Below are 18,818 nucleotides of genomic sequence, written 5' to 3' on the forward strand. Positions count from 1 at the left end.
CCTCGAAAACGGAGACTTTTGAAAACGCTGTGGACCCCGTTTTAGTTTGAAAACGGCGGGGTTGCATTTCAGTATAAACGGACTAAAACAGAGACTTTTGAAAACGATGGCGTGGCTGCCCACGTTTGCTCTGCGTATCCTTGACGACCGTGTAAACAATAACATGTAGACTGAACTGCAATCTTTGCTGGCTTTCTTGTCATTTTTAGCAGCCATTGTGCACTTAAGCTCTGCATTTGAGTTTACACTTGTACGCGCATGCCCAGTGTGCATGGACGTCATGTGACATGCGTTTTTGGCCATGTAGTGTAGATGGAGATCGTTTCTGAAATGCTGTGGAAATGTCAGTGTAGACGAGGATCTTTTTCATTTTAAAATGCCGTTTTAAAACAAAAACGCACTAGTGTAAACGGGCCTTAGAAAGATATATACATTCTAAACCATAAACATCTTAAAGACATCTTCTACACGTCTATATGACATCTGACAGGAGACGTCTTATAGACGTATTGCAGATGAGCAAACACTCAAATAAATACATCTGGCAGATGTACAGTAAATTCAGACATCAAATAGACGCCTCTGAGATGTTTGTGTGCTATCAGGGATGCAAAACTTTTCAAAAATGGAAAGTAAGTACATTGTTGTCGTGTAAACATAGTAATGTACCCTTCACTTTCAAATGAAAATTTCCTGATAATTTACTCACCCCCATGTCATCCAAGATGTCCATGTCTTTCTTTCTTCAGTCGAAAAGAAATTAAGGTTTTTGATGAAAACATTCCCGAATTTTTCTCCATATAGTGGACTTCAATGGCCTCCAAACGGTTGAAGGTCAAAATTACAGTTTCAGTGTTTTATACTTGCACTAGCATATTGTATATGACAATTTAGTTCAAACTATGACCTGAGGAGGGCAGTAATACATTTAGCAGTGTCTACACTGCCGGAATTCTAATAGAGAAGAAGAAGAGAGCTAGTTCAAGATGAGCATTTATGGTTAAAACGTATATAATTTTTAATTATACGCGATGGTTTCTCTAGATAAGACCCTTATTCCTCGTCTGGTATCGTTTAAAGCCCTTTGAAGCTGCACTGAAACTGTAATTTTGAGTTTGGAGGCCATTGAAGTCCACTATATGGAGAAAAATCCTGGAATGTTTTCATTAAAAACCTTTTCGACTGAAGACAGAAAGACATGAACATCTTGGATGACATGGGGGTGAGTAAATTATCAGGAAATTTTAATTTGAAAGTGAACTAATGCTTTAATTATCCATGCACTCAATGTCTGTTTTCAACGTATCTGTTTGGAAATTCACAGGGAAAACTAATAAAGACTGAATGAACTGTAATGTATGTCACTTAGCATCAGTCAAATGAACAAATATAGTGAAATTTATGCTGCCAAAAATCTAGACCAACCACTCACTTTAATAGTTGCAAGTAACTCTTTTAAAAAATAATTATATATATAAAAAATCAAATAAAACAAAGCAATATTTGTTTTTATATGTAAAATATATAACTTAAATTAAACAAAATAAACAAACAAATAAATACATTTGGGGTAAAGGGTTTTAAATTATGATACAAATCCCTACAATGTTAATAATACCGTGCTGATATATTGCTTTGACTCCACCATGCCTCATTTTCTAGTAAATGGTGTTTGATAGCACACTAGCCTTCAGTGCAGTTATTCATACTCGCTTACGTTTGATGTCGTCATTGATTCAAATTGCCAGTGAATCTATTGGAGATTCAGTGAAGGAGCGACGCCATCCGGACACGCTTTTGTTTGTGGATGAACACTCCAACCCGTTTCGGAAATGTGGACAGAAATTGGGAAATTAATATTTTTTCATTTTTTACTTTCGGAATTCTACTCAGCAAAAGGTTTGTTGTATTCTCTTTGTTTGGACATGAAATTATCAGAAGCCTTTTTAAATAGACGGAGTGAATGATGCTGTGTTGGTTATTTCGTGGATGCGCGAGACTACACTTGATTCTACACGGGCACATTGCAGCCTTGTGTTTCCACATTTCTGCCTGTAAACACACACACATAACACTTAATTAAAAAGCTAGTTCGCAAAACGAGTAAAATATTAAAGGTTGATGATGTGGCAGCATATGATTTATTGTTTCATGAGCACCACCATCCTAATAGAAGCATTTTTTATTTGTCTGAAATAGCACTGAAAGAAAGAAAGATTTTCTTTGTCATGGCTTCATTGAAGTGCGCGTGTAGTAATAGAATTGCTGGTCAAAGCACATTGTGTTTGGATTTGCTCGGTTCAGTCATGTGTTATTGTGCAGTAGTAGATACATTGCGCTCCTTTCATGTGATGGTTGCAGGTTGTCTTGGATTGAGTGGAAGAGCAAATACACGACTGTAATTCTCTTCACTGTCGTTCTCAGGTACCGAAACTGGCACTGAGACAGAGTGCGAGGATGGACAGTTTCAGTGTAACAATAAGAGATGCATTCCCACCATATGGAGGTGCGATGATGATGATGACTGCTCTGACAACAGCGATGAGGAGAACTGCCGTGAGTAGCGTTTACTCACTCTGACACACTTGTGAAAACAGCAGTCGTGCATAACGAGATGTCAACAGCACTGATATTAAGACCAGACAAATATGAGCCCACACGCATGAGCTTTAATGCTTTGTTTAGTGACTTTCGAGCTGTTCAAATAATAACTTTGATGCGCTTGATTAAACTGATGTTTGTGCATTGTCTGTGCATTAGTAACGGCCTAAACAACACAAGAAAAAAGCATTTAAGCCATAATCAATGATTTAAAAAGCCTTTTCTAATTCTTTTCATGCTAGTGAATAGGAGGAACAGGGGATAGTTGTTGTCACACTCTTCACTCCAGTTATTCTTCACATTCGATTTTTTGTACAAGTAGAAACATGTATACATACACCACTAAGCAAATGTTTGGGGTCAATTATAACTGTTTTCAATTTTAACCTTTTAAATTAATAATAATAATAATAATAATAATAATTTATTCCTGTGATGGCAAAGCTGAATTTTATCAGCCATTACTCCAGTCTTCAGTCTTCATGATCCTTCAGAAATCATTCTAATGTAATGATTTGCTAAAAAACAAAACAATTCTTATTATTATCAACATTGAAAACATTTGTGCTGCTTAAAGGGTTAGCTCACCCCAAAATGAAAATTCTGTCATTAATTACTCATCCTCATGTCGTTCCACACCCGTAAGACCTTCGTTCATATTCAGAACACAAATTAAGATATTTTTTGATAAAATCCGATGGCTTAGTGAGGACTCCATTGTCAGCAAGATAATTAACCCTTTCAGATGCCCAGAAAGCTACTAAAGATGTATTTAAAACAGTTCATGTGACTACAGTGGTTTAACCGTAATGTTATGAAGCGATGAGAATACTCCAAAATAATGACTTTATTCAACAATATCTAGTGATGGGCAAATTCAGAACACTGCTTCATGAAGCTTGGAAGCTTTATGAATCTTTTGTTTCGAATCAGTGGTTTGGAGCATGTATCAAACTGCCAAAGTCACATGATTTCAGTAAACGAGGGTTCGTTACGTCATAAGTGTTTAGAAATGTTTCGAAATTTCAATGGTTCTCTTGACCTTTGCAGTTTGAAAGTGTTAATTATCTTGCTGTCAATGGAGGCCTCACTGAGCCATTGCATTTTATCAAAAATATCTTAATTTGTGTTCTGAAGATGAACGAAGGTCTTATGGGTGTGGAACGACATGAGAGTGAGTAATAAATGAATTCTCATTTTTGGTTGAACTAACCCTTTAATATTTTTGTGGAAACTGAACGTTTTTTTCAGGATTCTTTGATAAACAGAAAGAACAGCATTTATTTGAAATAGAAAACCTTTGTAACATTATAAATGTCATTACTGCCACTTTAGATCAAGTTATTGCTTCCTTACTAAAAATAGTGTTAACTTCTCAAAAAAAACAAAAATCTTACTGACCTAGTGTTGTAATACTCGAGACCTGTCTTTGTCTCAAGACCGGTCTTAAGACCATTTTTAGAAGGTCTTGGTCTCAGACTAAGAGGACTCAGGATTTTATTTCAAGACCGGTCAAGACCACAACTGAGCACAATTGCAAACGTGATATTGATTTTTTCTTTTTTTTTTTTTTTATAAATGTTAAATAAACAAAATTTTAGTTTTAAAACATTAATCTCAACATTATTTATGCATTTGTAATTATACCAATTCAGATGCAACTTCTGTTCCACCTCTGCAGTGTAAATATTAATTTTGTTGTTAGTGATTTCAACTGATTGGTAACAGCTCTATATAGTGTCTTATTATTCTAATTGTAATTATTGATTAAAATAAGACATTTCTCAGGCAGTAAATGTGGATCTTTCAGATGAATTTGAGGAGTGCTAGTCTGGTCTTGGTCTTGACTTGCCTTGGTCTTGGTCTTGTCTTAATCTCAACCCCCCAAAGTCTTGGTCTTCGACACACACTGGTCTTGGTCTCGACTTGGTCTCGGTTTAGGTGGTCTTGACTACAACACTATACTGACAGTAGTGTGTGTGTGTATTTTATGTGTTTCATAGTTGCAGAGAGTAACTGTAACTGAACATTTACAGTAACTGAAAGAGTATGTGAAGTACCCAAATTTTAAACTTATTGCATCTGATTTGACTGTTTTTGAAGCATAAACTATGCAGAAAGGCATTCTGCATGTCATTCTTTCATTAAATGGTTAATTGCAGTATAAGAACAATCCATGCATGGGTGTTCTGTACAGTAACTTTCTCGCCTACTTTTAAGGGGTTTTGTGTCTTGCCTCATTGCATCGGGTTATTTCTAGAGGCTCTAAGCTGAAAACAGGTCAAAAGGAGTGTTTGTTTTCTTAAGCAATTTATGTGTCACCGCATCATGCGCCTGTTGAGTTTACCGTTTTGACTGCTTCTTCAATTGCTTTCAACAAAGGCCAGTCATGCAGTCTGAAGTTATTGCATCCAAGCAATGTAACACATCCATGTGGGATCCTATCTGTCAGGTTTTTTTCCTCCACTTTGTTCATTAAACCTGAATCAGAAAATTTGTTTTTTTTTTAATACAAAAAAACAGTTTAATTTATGTATAAGATATAAATAAAAATATGTATTTATAGTGATTATATTTATTATTTTATTTATATTTCTTTTATAGAACAGAATGAAAATGAAGATATTTATAAGCCTGCTTAGTGTTTGATTTTTACAACTAGATAAATAGATTCTTGATCCTGATCTATAATTCCACACCTTGTTCAAACAACTATTGGCCCAGACACAGCTGACCTCCGCCCTAACAGATTCCCCTGATGCTCCTCCATCCCATCCCCCCTGTCCCTTTTATCCTCCCCCTACACCACCATCCCAACCCCCATGTCAAATCCAAGATTCATCTGCACGATGTCTATATATCCGCCTCTAATGCATGACAAGGCCACGCATATACTGTACGTAGAATCGCGTGATGCGTTTCTGATTAAAATGATTCCTGACCTGCCCACTCTATAGTGCAGATTGGGAAATGCAGACATTTGATCATGTGTCATGAAGATGAGTCATATTTGTCAAGCTTATTGAGTCGTGCTGAACTTTCTGCAGTATGAAATGATTAATAATCTGAGACTAAGAGCATAAAATGTGTCAGAAGTGATAAATTTGATTAGCAGCATATTAGGTACAGCAGTGGTTTTGCTTTAGGACCAAGATTTTACTTTGGGCATCGAGTGTAAAAAACTAAGCAAAAATGTCTTTGAAATCCAACATAATAACATAGATATTTATTACTATTACTTTTGGCCCATTTTTGGATCCCGAAGCACTATACGGTAGAGTATAGTAATAGTAATTTCTGCAGCTTGCTTAATGTAAAACTTGGTGACAGTAAAGACATTTATAATGTTACCAAGAGATTTTTATTTTAAATAAAGCTGTTCTTTTGAACTTGCAGCTGCCATTTTCAAATGTGTGTGATAAGAAATTTTTCTGCAGAAAATTCAGCTTTACTTAAAGGTGCCCTAGATTCAAAATTTGAATTTACCTTGGCATAGTTGAATAACAAGAGTTCAGTACATGGAAAAGACATACATTGAGTTTCAAACTCCATTGCTTTCTCTTTCTTATGTAAATCTCATTTGTTTAAAAGACTTCCGGAAAACACGCGGATCTCAACATAACACGACTGTTACGTAACATTCGGGGTGTACGCCCCAATATTTGCATATGCCAGCCCATGTTCCCAACATTATGAAAGGCGTTAGACAAGGGCAGCCAGTAACATCTGGATCTGCACAGGTGAATCATCAGACTAGGTAAGCAAGAACAACAGCGAAAAATGGCAGATGGAGCAATAATAACTGACATGATCCATGATAACATGATATTTTTAGTGATAATTGTAAATTGTCTATCTAAATGTTTCGTTAGCATGCTAATGTACTGTTAAATGAGGTTAAAGTTACCATCGTTTCTTACTGAATTCACGGAGACAAGAGCCGTAGCTATTTTCATTTTTAAACACTTGCAGTCTGTATAATTCATAAACACAACTTCATTCTTTATAAATCTCTCCAACAGTGTAGCATTAGCCGTTAGCCACGGAGGACAGCCTCAAATTCACTCAGAATAAAACGTTAACATCCAAGTAAATACTTTACTCACATAATTCGAAGCATGCATACAGCATGCATGACAAACATCTTGTAAAGATCCATTTGAGGGTTATATTAGCTGTGTGAACTTTGTAAATGTGCTGTAATATAATCGAGAGCTCGCGAATTAAAGGGGCGGCGCGCTGAAAAAATCAGTGCATAGTTAATGATGCCCCAAAATAGGCAGTTAAAAAAATTAATTTAAAAAAATCTATGGGGTATTTTGAGCTGAAACTTCACAGACACATTCAGGGGACACCTTAGACTTATATTACATCTTGTGAAAAAGCATTCTTGGGCACCTTTAAGGCCCAATTTTGGTTCCTGAAGCACCATACGGTAGAGTATAGTAATTTTTGCAGTCTACTTGCTCGAGTTTTTTTTTTTTTTTTATGATATTTTTTGGCAATACGACTGGACACATGGACATTTGATCCTGATCCAAATTTCAATACCTTGTTCCTAACAACTGGCCCAGAATCAAAAATAGTTGAGCTGTGCCAATATTGTTGATCCAACATATTATCTTCTTTTTATGTAATTCCCTCAAATTTTTCTTTGATATTTTCCTCCTTTTTAGTATGATTATCATCCAAGGAGCAGGAAACCTGCCAGAATTATTCATAAAACAATACAGTTTCACACATTACATGTTGCGTATGTGGAAATGAGCATTCTCTTTTTGTCAAGAGTGAAGTGTTCAAATGTATTTTAAAGCTGTGCCAATTTTGGCAGGTGATTTTGTAAGAACAATAATGACAGAGGAGGCAGGAAGGCAATAATAATGTAAACGTGCATATACGTTTCTATGTTTCTTGCTGCAGAAAAACATTTCCAAACAATCCCGAATGTGAAAGTTAACGGGAATGCTTACAAAGAAGTCCAATGATACACTGTAACAAATAGCTTAAGGCAGGTGATACTGAAATACAGCCCTTTTACTATCACCATAGCACCGCAACCCCACACAGCCTCGGCACAGCTGTAACCCTCATCTGTGGGCACCTCAAGAGGCTTTTCCCTCCATCTCCCAAAAAAAAATCTTTTGTATTTGGCTTGAGTGCGAGCCCTTTTTTGTGTGCAGACTCCCACTCAATGGTGAAAAACCACTTGTGTAGAGACCAGCAGAATAAAAGAGCAAAACCAGAGGCGAGTAAGATGTAAGACTTGGTGTTTTGAAGAGAATTAGAAGGAATAAGAAAACAGGAGTAATTCAAAACAGAGCTGACTGAGAAATAAGCTCCACACTGAACAGTGATCTTTAGACCCGGAATCTGTGCAAGAGAATGTTATTGAAAAGAAAGTGTCTGGATGAATTCTGTAGCAGATTGTGAAGAGCAAAGATCTTAATAATGATAAAAGGCTCATGGGATGTCTGCATTCTTATTACAGTGTTTAGGAGACGTTCCCAATGATTTTAAATACTGAAAAGACCATTACTGATCGTTTCATCTTTAGAGATCTGTATATACCTTCCTAACAAAATATTACAAGTCTGTCCAAATTCTGCCATACAAATACATTAGAAACAACTTAGACTTAGAAACATTTAATGTGTTTTGCTTGAAGATCACATATAATTACAATGAAGGTTTCTTGCACTTTCAGCAGTTACATAATTGAATTTACATATCTCTATTTTCCACCCTCATGCTGCCCTTTAGAATTCATGAAATTAACATGAAATCACAATTTATGCTTTCTTAATACGTGTCCCTGGTTTTTGTGCACAACATGGTGCACATTATTTTTTAAAAAAGTCTACTATTAGGACTCTTAAGATGTTTAAAATTGTGGTATTATTTTTAGGACAAATAACTTACTTTACACTTGAATTCCCATTACTGTAATGCAAAATACACAGTCTCATTCTCATTACCATAACATGGCATAAATTTAATACAATTTAATGTATTTATGTATCGTGATAGCATTTGTTGTACTGCCTTTAGTTATTAAAATAATTTGTTTTCATTTATTTAAATTTTTTTTAAATATTACAAACCCATATTTGTACTGAAATACAATGAGAATCATCCTTAAAAATAACGAATGAAAGAAAATATACTAAATGCAAAATGTAGTAATGAAATTTGGGGGCGAAAATGTTTAAAATTGTCAAAATGCAAAACATTATGGCCTGCTTCCACAGACAGGGCTTAGATTAAAGGGTTAGTTCACCAAAAATGAAAATTCTGTCATTAATTACTCACCCTCATGTCGTTCCCTTGTTCATCTTTGGAACACAAATTAAAATATTTTTGATGAAATCCGATGGCTCAGTGAAGCCTCTATTGAGATTAAGATCCATAAAGGTGCTAAAAACATATTTGAAACAGTTCATGTGAGTACAGTGGTTCTACCTTAATATTATAAAGCGACGAGAATACTTTTTGTGCGCCAAAAAAACCTAAATAACGACTTTTTAACAATATCTAGTGATGGCCGATTACCAACATTCTTCAAAATCTTCATTCTTTTGTGTTCCGCAGAAGAAATAAAGTCATACAGGTTTGGACTGACATTAGGTTGAAAAAATGATTACAAAATGTTAATTTTTGTGTGAACTATCACTTTAATAGACTGAGGCTCTGCATTTTGAACTTTAGTTTCAAAGTATTGTCTTCCAAATGAGAAAGGAAACTCCATGCTATGTCCTTTACCCAAGTTTGAATCCTACGAAATGAGCACTATAGGCCTCTGTGGGCTTAGTGTCTTGAGCTAACCAAGTCTCCTTATCCCTACAGCAGATTATCAGTCTGAGAGGTGTCTTTTCTCTTCTGTTTTCCCCTCCTGTGTCATCTGGGTTCATGAGCCAGCACCCCGATGTGGCTATTAGGAACTCAGTGGTTCAAATCCACCCATTATCTGTGATTAGTCTGGGTGATGCTGCGGGAAGATTAGTGGATGCTGAGCAGGAGAGCTTAACGTTGACATCAAGGAATAGCACGGAATCGGCTCATAGCAATTTACCCAATGCATACAAACCAGGCTCATTGGAAAAACATGCCTGTGGCGACATTTCTGCACAATGATATTACGTTACCTCTTGCATGTTTCGCGACACTTTCAAAGTTAAACGTCCAGTGAATGGAATAAAGTAATAAAAGTTGTTGGTTTTTCACTGCCTCTAGTGTTCATTTCACCTGGAAACTGCAGTGGTTTGTATATAATGGTACGTATTTGGAGTTTTGTAAAAATGTAGGTAGAGGCACGTTTTTCCAATAAGCCTATGTTGGATGCATAACACATATCTGTTCTGTACGTTCTTAAAAATCTCTTCAAATGTGTTATGCTGATATTGTTTTGAAGGCAAAGTGTGGATGCATGTGTTGGCATTTTTGTTCTAGTTTCCCATATGTAAGTCAAATAGTGTGTAAAAACACTTTCTTATGTAACCCTCTCATTGCACGACACCACTGGATGAAGTTTCTAGGTGTGGTAACGGGTAGATACAGGTCAAAGTTCACCTTAAAACTAGGCAATCATGCTATGTCTGGCTCATTACCCTGCCAATTTGATAATGCTCACCTATCATGTTCAAAAAGGTTCCTCAAATCTGGGTCAGACTGTTGAAATAGACAGAGTAATTGCAAAGTAAACAGCTCATCCATTCGAATATCATCACTTTCGGTCACATCAAAATGAATCAAAATGATCTTGAAATGATGACCTGTGAGTGAGCTGGCTTTTAGAGCATGCCATTCAACTGTGTTAAATGAAAGCTGCACCACTGTGCCTGTGATCATGGTAGTGTTTACAAAGGGAGCTGTTGACAATAAGGAGACTATTAAAAATAATAGATTTATGCTCTTTCTGTTATTGTATTATATTGTACCATATTATTAATATTATTATTTTAGAATCAGTATGAGCATGTTTATAAAACATCTATCTATCTATCTATCTATCTATCTATCTATCTATCTATCTATCTATCTATCTATCTATCTATCTATCTATCTATCTATCTATCTATCTATCTATCTATCTTCCTTCAAGATGATACTGAGCATCAGAATGGTGAAGAAAAATTATTTAAAGCTGGATTCACACTGGCTGTACGATTTGTAATAGTCCTTTACGATTGTTGCTTGTTAGACTGTTCGAACATTGCCTGGAAAATACAGCCTCACCACTGTACCAACGGATGAGTCTGGTCGGCCAGTGATTCAATTCGATTTCTAGGGCGGAGCAAATCCGAGCAAACAGGAAGCGGAGTAAACCAATCAGAGAAGGGCGGATATGACGTTAGCAAAGCGACAAGAGAGTCAACAGCGAAAAGTAAATAAATGGCCCCGGGCAAGCACGGAGAGTAGTTTAACATGGCTAGCACTAGAGAAAGCGACGTTAATGACTTGTGTCGTTGTTGCAGTAAGAATTTGAGAATACGTGGTGTTATTGCCAATTGTGTGTGTGCGTGTGACATTGTATCAGGCCATCAAGCTGTTCAATAAACTGTTTAAAACATACAGTCACTCGATCAGTGCTGAGATTCTAAATGGCATAAACAAAGATGTAATGAATCTTGACAAACTGAGGACGGAATCGAAACCATTCTCGTGTCTCTCTCTCTCTCTCATCTGCTCGTGCTGGGAACAGCAGCGGCGCGGGCGACACAACGAGCCTCTTTACAGATGTCAAACAAACCAAAGAAGCTCTTTAATGCTTTTGTGCTCGCTTGAATGAGATTCGCCATGTATTTTGAGCACAATGAAGCGAGAATGGACGAGCACAAGCTTCATTACAGATGCAAGCCGTCTCTGTTTCTCTCAAAACCTCATCCAATATTTAAATGTACACTTCTAATGCATTCTTGTGATCGAATCTTGTTGATTCGCTGGAGTGTTTTTATTTAAAAAGAGGCCGTCAGCTCACGGCTGCTTTAAAAGGCCTCGCCTCATTTATGTGTGTGCGTGTGACATTGTATCAGGCCATCAAGCTGTTCAATAAACTGTTTAAAACTCACAGTCACCCGATCAATAAATACTGAGATTCTACATGTTTTCACTTAAAAAGGCCAAAAAGAAGCTGCTTTAAGAGACATGGTCTGCTCTGCTCGATATTGAAGGGACTTTCGCCGCACTAGAGTGACGCTGTTTGCGTCACTGAAATAAACGAATCTGATTCGTCGGTACGTTTTGGAGTTGACTCGAATTGCGACAGATGGCAGACTGACCAGACTGATATATCTTGTAGAATATATATCAGTCTGGCCTTGCCAGGCAAGTTCGAACATGATCCTAGCTGTAAGCCATGTAACATTGTAGGATCTCAGTTGTCATTAATGTCAGACTGTATGGCAAATCAAGACACTTTAAAGAAACACTCAACTTTTTTTGAAAATAGGCTCATTTTCCAACTCCCCTAGAGTTAAACAGTTGAGTTTTACCGTTTTCAAATCCATTCAGCCGATCTCCGGGTCTGGCAGTACCACTTTTAGCATAGCTTAGCATAGTTCATTGAATCTGATTAGACCGTTAGCATCTCGCTCAAAAATGACCAAAGAGTTTAAATAGTTTTCTTATTTAAAACTTGACTCTTTTGTAGTTACATCATGTACTAAGACCGACGGAAAATGAAAAGTTGCGATTTTTTTGGCCGATATGGCTAGGGACTATACTCTCATTCTGGCGTAATAATCAAGGAACTTTGCTGCCGTACCATGGGTGCAGCAGGCGCAATGATATTACGCACTGCCTGTGACCCCCTGCTTGCACAGGGAGCATGCCTTGCAACCATGGAGACATTTGTGAGAGACGGTGCGTAATATCATTGCGCCTGCTGCACCCATGGTACGGCAGTAAAGTTCCTTGATTATTACGCCAGAATGAGAGTATAGCCCCTAGCCATATCGGCCAAAAAAATCGCAACTTTTCATTTTCCGTCGGTCTTAGTACACAATGTAACTACAGAAGAGTCAGGTTTTAAATAAGAAAAATATTTAAACTCTTTGGCCATTTTGAGCGAAGTGCTAACGGTCTAATCAGATTCAATGAACTATGCTAAGCTATGCTAAAAATGGTACTGCCAGACCCGGAGATCGGCTGAATGGATTTGAAAACGGTAAAACACAACTGTTTAACTCTAGGAGAGTTGGAAAATGAGCCTATTTTCAAAAAAAGTAGAGTGTTCCTTTAAAAATAGATACACGCAATAAGACTCATCCAGAGTCTTATATCATCAGTCCTTGATATGTTCGGTGACTGTGAGCTGCATTACATGCAGAATTTAAGTGGTGGCTAGCAAAGAAAAGCAGTCTCTAGCATTAATTTTGATCATGGTTTGTCTTAAAAAAAGAAAAGAAAAAGTTTTTCTGTGCCCCTATTAGTGTATGATTTGACGGTCGCCATAGGAGAAGCCACACCCCAAAATTTATCACACTGGCAGAATTTCATCTGAGGTAAAAATTTGATAGCAGTGGTCATTAATTGGCTGTCAGTAAACATATCAAACTAGCAATCAAAGACTACAGATATTGACCTAGGATCAGAGAAATCTTTTAGGATTCTCAAAATTTCTCAAAAACGTGCCATGGTTGTTGGTGCCAGACGGGCTGGTCTGAGTATTTCAGAAACTGCTGATATACTGGGATTTTCATGCACAACCATCTCTAGGGTTTACAGAGAATGGTCCGAAAAAGAGAAAATGTGAAAATGGCTTGTTAAAGCCAGAGGTCAAAGGAGAATGGCTAGACTGGTTCGGGTTGATAGAAAGGCAACAGCAACTCAAATAACCAATCGTTACAACCGAGGTCTGCAGAGGAGCATCTCTGAACGCAAAACACGTTGAATCTTGAAGCAGTTGGACTACAAAAGCAGAAGACCACACCGGGTGCCACTCCTGTCAGCTAAGAACATAGGATACAGTTCACATAGGCTCACCAAAATTGGACAATAGAAGATTGGAAAAACGTTGCCTGGTCTGATGAGTCTCGATTTCTGCTGCAACATTCAGATGGTAGGGTCAGACTTTGGTGAAAACAACACAGAAGTATGGATCCATCCTGCCTTGTATCAACGCTTCAGGCTGGTGTTGGTGGTGTAATGGTGTGGAGGATATTTTCTTGACACACTTTGGGCCGCTTAGTACCAATTGAGCATCGTTTAAACGCCACAGCCTACCTGAGTATTGTTGCTGACTATGTCCATCCCTTTCCATCTTCTGATGGCTACCTCCAGCAGGAAAACATCACAAATCTCAAATCATATCAAACATGACAATAAGTTCACTATACTCAAATGGCTTCAGTCACCATATCTCAATCCAATAGAGCATCTTTGGGATGTGGTGGAACTGGAGATTCATGGATGTGCAGCCGACAAATCTGCAGCAACCGCATGATGCTATCATGTCAATATGGACCAAAATCCCTGAGGAATGTTTCCAGCATCTTTTTGAATCTATACCACAAAGAATTAAGGCAGTTCTTAAGGCAAAAGGGTGTCCAACCTGGGTCTACTTTATAAAGTGGCCAGTGAGTCTTGGCTGCTTATTGATAGAGTAACGTTAATGGAAAACTGAGTTTATATCAAATGGAAATTTACATTGAACTAAAATAAGTAAAAACAAAAACAGCAACAACACACACACAGGGGACCACCACACATCACTGCTTGAATGCCCACAAAGTCGCTTTGGATTATAGTGTCTGCCAAATGCATAAATGTAAATGGTGCTGTTTATACTGTAGGAGAAAATCTTTCAGACAGTAGGCGTCTGTTTACATATAGGATTTCTTTAGTCTTGTGAGAGGCGGCCATTAAATTCAGATGTCTCAATGTTTTCTATAAATTACCTCATATATAGTTATTGGTGCATACACAATGCATTTTGTGTGTCTGGTGACTGATGCTATGGGTCAGGTCCATATGATGTGTTTGAAGGTGAATGTGGTGAAAACATGTGCAGGTTATTATCCAGCCCTTGAAATCTAAAAGAAAGAAATAAGCATTAAGTTAGAATGAAGCCTATTTTCAGGACAATTAAGATTTTTTACACTATGACATTATTTTCCTGACAGTTAAGCATTTTAAATTCCCAAATTCTCAATATTTCATCTGGACTATATATATATATATATATATATATATATATATATATATATATATATATATATATATATATATATATATATATATATATATATAGTAATTTTCATTAATGATGATGATTTCCATGATTCCCAATTACAAATACAATTGTTTTTAATTAAATCTTAGGCAGCACAAAATATTACCATGATGTCTAAATATATATCGTTTTTCTTATTATCTTATTGAGACTTCGACTTCGATCAGTGCAAAAATTAGGCTTAATTTTCTTTCAACAATAAATGTTTTGGTTTTGTGAAAGTAAAGGAATTGCATTGAGTTAAAGAGGGGTTCATCTGAACTCACAGGTTATGATTATAGCATTTGTGCTGTTTTGCTGCTCACATGTAATTACAAATAATTTGCAGTGATTATTCTCTGATCCATGTTATTTGCTTATGCCATTGAAAGTCAGTAACACTAAGAGCCTGATAATGCACAGATTAGTGCAGCAATGCTGAACAGTTGTGTTTTTAGCACCACTGACTACCATCTGTGTTATTTCTCAGATTTTATACAAAAATGGAAATTTAGCTCAGGATCCAATTATTATCTTCTGACATTAATTTTCCCTCTTGAAATTCATTGTTTCATTACTGATATGAAATGAAACGATAGAGATGAAACTGACAAAAAACTAGAGAGAATGCAATATCTCAGTGCTGACAGAATTTTGAAATTCTTTTGAGATCGAGAAAATTGGAACTCTTCTCCAGATCACAGCAGACATCAAAGACTCACTCCAGTCTTTTTTTTTAATGAGAGCACAATATCTGATGGCTCAGTCTGTCATCCATTCAGTATAACTACTGGATTTAACAGGAATCCATAATATTGATCTACAAAAATGCTCTCTCTGTGTCACATTACTGTAGAAATGTAGAAATGGTTTCTGATTTTGAATTAATACACACCTCTTATTTTTGCTTTTAGTATGGACAGATAAATTACTTCTCACTGAAAACTTACATGTCCCATTGGGTTTGGACACAGTGTAACATTCAGATGTTGTTTCAGACTATTTTAGATAAGAGTTTCATTATTGTAATGCCTTCTTGATTTTTGGGTGGCACTGCAGAACACTGGAAAGCAATCTAACTACTTATTGTCTCTTTATTACCACAATATTGACTTATTGGGCATATGCTAATGAGGGCCAGCCAGAAAACTACATTGCTTTGCACATCTGACTTACTCTGACTCAGCAGAACATAGCCATATAAATGACCTAATCCTGACTGACCCATTTAGTTTTAATGCTAAATGGAACGGTATGTCTGCGACTGTGGCAAATTGTTGCTAGCGGGCTTAATTATGTAAGTGAAAAAGAGCTTCTTGGGTTTGCCAACATTCTCTGATGCTAAGTCAGCCATGCTCATTAAAAATAGTAGTGTTGTTTTGATTTGAAAGTGTACTTGATTATGATTGTAATGCTAGTCTAGCCACTGCTTAAAGGTTTGTTAAAGCTGTAAATTGATGTTCAATCTACAACATAGTCCATGTGACTGATGTGTAAGAACATCAGAACTCCAGGGACTGGATTCACAAAAAAAAAAAAATCCCATTCTTAAAGGATTCACTTTCAAATGAAAATGAGTCCAAGCTTTACTCACCCTCAAGCCATCCTAGGTGTATATGACTTTCTTCGTTAATAAATACCCTGACGCATCCCAGCTTTATAATGGCAGTGAACAGGGTTCACGAGTATGAGCTGAAGAAAGTGCTTCTATCCACATCCATCCATCATAAATGTGTACTTCACACGGCGCCGGGGGATTAATAAAGGCCTTCTGAAGCGAAGCGATGCGTTTGTGTAAAAAAAATGTCCATATTTAAGTTATGAAGTAAAATATCTAGCTTCCACCAGACTGCCTTCCGTATTTAAGTTACGAAGAAAGTGTGAACTGACCTCGCGTTAGTTAGTTAGGTGTCGGATGTAGTGTAAGCTTTTTGTACTGCAAGAATTTTACAATTTCCTTGTGTGTTTAATACAGAAGGTGGTCTGAAAAAAGCTAGATATTTTACTTTATAACTTGTTAAACGTGGCTTTTTTTTTTTTTTTTTTTTACATGAAAGCATCGTTTCGCTTCAGAAGGCCTTTATTAACTCCCCGGAGCCGTGTGGAGCACACTTTTATGATAAATGGATGTGGATGGAGACCCTTTCTTCAGCTCATACTCATAACTCCTGTTCACTGCCATTATAAAGCTTGGATGCATCAGAATATTTATTAAAATATCTCCAATTGTGTTCATCAGAAAGAAGAAAGCCAAATACAGCTAGGATGGCTTGAGGATGAGTAAAGCTTGGGCTAATGAATATGAATATGCTCTATGAATATGCTAATTAGCCCCACCTTCACTCATTCGCGCAAGCTCAGAGATCCACTCAGTCTGAGGTAAACTCTGCACAAAGGTATCGCTCTTTACGTTTGCTTGACTTTATCAAACAGCTAATAATGTGGGTTCTAATGCTACACAAAACACGTTCCTGTTCTTCATCTCAGAGTCAGACAGCTGCCTTCTAAAAATCAATATCGTTATAAACGCAGTTTGAACAACGAACGTCAGTTGAGAGAGGCATATACAGTCAAACCAAACATTATTCAGACATTTTTGATATTTTTGATAATATTTTAAGTAGGTGCAGGACACTATAGTTCATTTATGTAAGTGAGGATAGCAAAATAAAGTAAACTGTGACATATTATACCCAAAAATACAGTGGACTACCAGTAAAATTGATAAAAATTAAAATTGATTGATAAAAAGTAAAATTGATAAAAAATGTGCTTAAGTGGTATCTGACATAATTAAGATTATTTATTTATGACAGTTTAACTCTGAGATCTTGTCATATTGTATTACCATTTTTAAACTATAGTGAAACTGTATTAATAAATGAATTGTTCAAGGTGTCTGAATAAATTTTAATCATAATATACATCATGCACCCGCTATATTGCTAAATGTACCCGATTTTTCATATATATCCTGGCTTCTTTTGAGACTCCCTTGTGCGGTCAGTTAATGATATGCTAAAGTCCGCCGGCACATTGACGTGATTGGTTACAAGGTAGTTTGTGACATCACAAACACCAGCGATTTCAAACCACGTTTCTGAAACTGTCTTTAGATCACTGCAGTTTTAAAGTCCCTGTAAAGTCATTTTAAAGTGTGTGTTCTGAGTTTGTCACACCGGAAAAAAATGTGTTATTAACCACCCAGCCAAATTAGAATGATTAAAAAAATCTGCAAGTAAATGAAATAAGTTATCAAAATCTCGAAAAAATAGGCAGCGCTCTCTGCTCTCAAACACTGGGGGCGTGTCCGCTGTCGGCGCTGAAACCACATCCACTCGCGAGAGCTGCCGTCTCAACTGACTTGAGTCTAATGAGTCAAACATACTGATGCATATAAAAAGAATCATTTAGAGGGTTGCAAATTTTAGTAGAGTTACTGTGGACTACCTACTAATTATAACATAAACACACTCGGCAACTTACACTGCCGACTGTTGTCGAGTTGACAAATGACGGTGCCGCGAGACGGGAGGATGAAGGCCGGGACGGGAGAGACTCTGTCCGGCCCCATATATCATCGGTTATCGGTGGGACGGTAGGAAGGCCGAGGCGGGAGGGGGGCCGAGGTCTGTTCAGTCACATTCACCTGTCTGATGAAAGTTTGTCAAATTATCCGGTGTAGAACGATCACTTTAGAATCCTTCATATCATCGTTTTAGGAAATTTAAATAAGGAGACCGAGCATATTGTATATTATAACAACCATGTAATATGCTTTTGCGTGACGAAGGCATTTACTAGCTAAATGTGCAATGGGCTGTATAACTGTAATGACACTCGAGATTGAGCGAGTGAACTGCTGTAGCGTTAGAGTCGGCGCCACGCTCGGTGCGTCATCGACAGTAATATAGTGTTTGGGGAGGGGCTATGCTCGGGGGTCCAAGTGCGTCATCAGACCCCCGTTTTAGCTCCGCCCAAAAAATCCTGAGCAGAGACTTGGTGAAAA

At 37.0% G+C, this 18,818-nt stretch overlaps 1 protein-coding gene across 3 annotated transcripts in view; it reads left to right on the forward strand.

The window, feature by feature from the left end:
* The first annotated feature begins 1,688 nt into the window (after positions 1-1,688).
* The window catches only part of LOC125250184 (low-density lipoprotein receptor-related protein 8-like), a 143,061-nt gene continuing 125,931 nt past the window's right edge, over positions 1,689-18,818 (forward strand). Inside the window, exons 1-2 of one of the 3 annotated variants that reach the window (XM_048162632.1) lie at positions 1,689-1,899; positions 2,425-2,556. In XM_048162632.1, the coding sequence (XP_048018589.1) occupies positions 1,833-1,899; positions 2,425-2,556 (199 nt within the window). In that variant the 5' untranslated portion in view covers positions 1,689-1,832. The remainder of the gene's footprint in view (positions 1,900-2,424; positions 2,557-18,818) is intronic. The other 2 variants (XM_048162631.1, XM_048162630.1) reach the window with 2 other exon arrangements.

The sequence above is a fragment of the Megalobrama amblycephala genome, linkage group LG17, assembly GCF_018812025.1.
Source record: "Megalobrama amblycephala isolate DHTTF-2021 linkage group LG17, ASM1881202v1, whole genome shotgun sequence".
NCBI lineage: Eukaryota > Metazoa > Chordata > Actinopteri > Cypriniformes > Xenocyprididae > Megalobrama > Megalobrama amblycephala.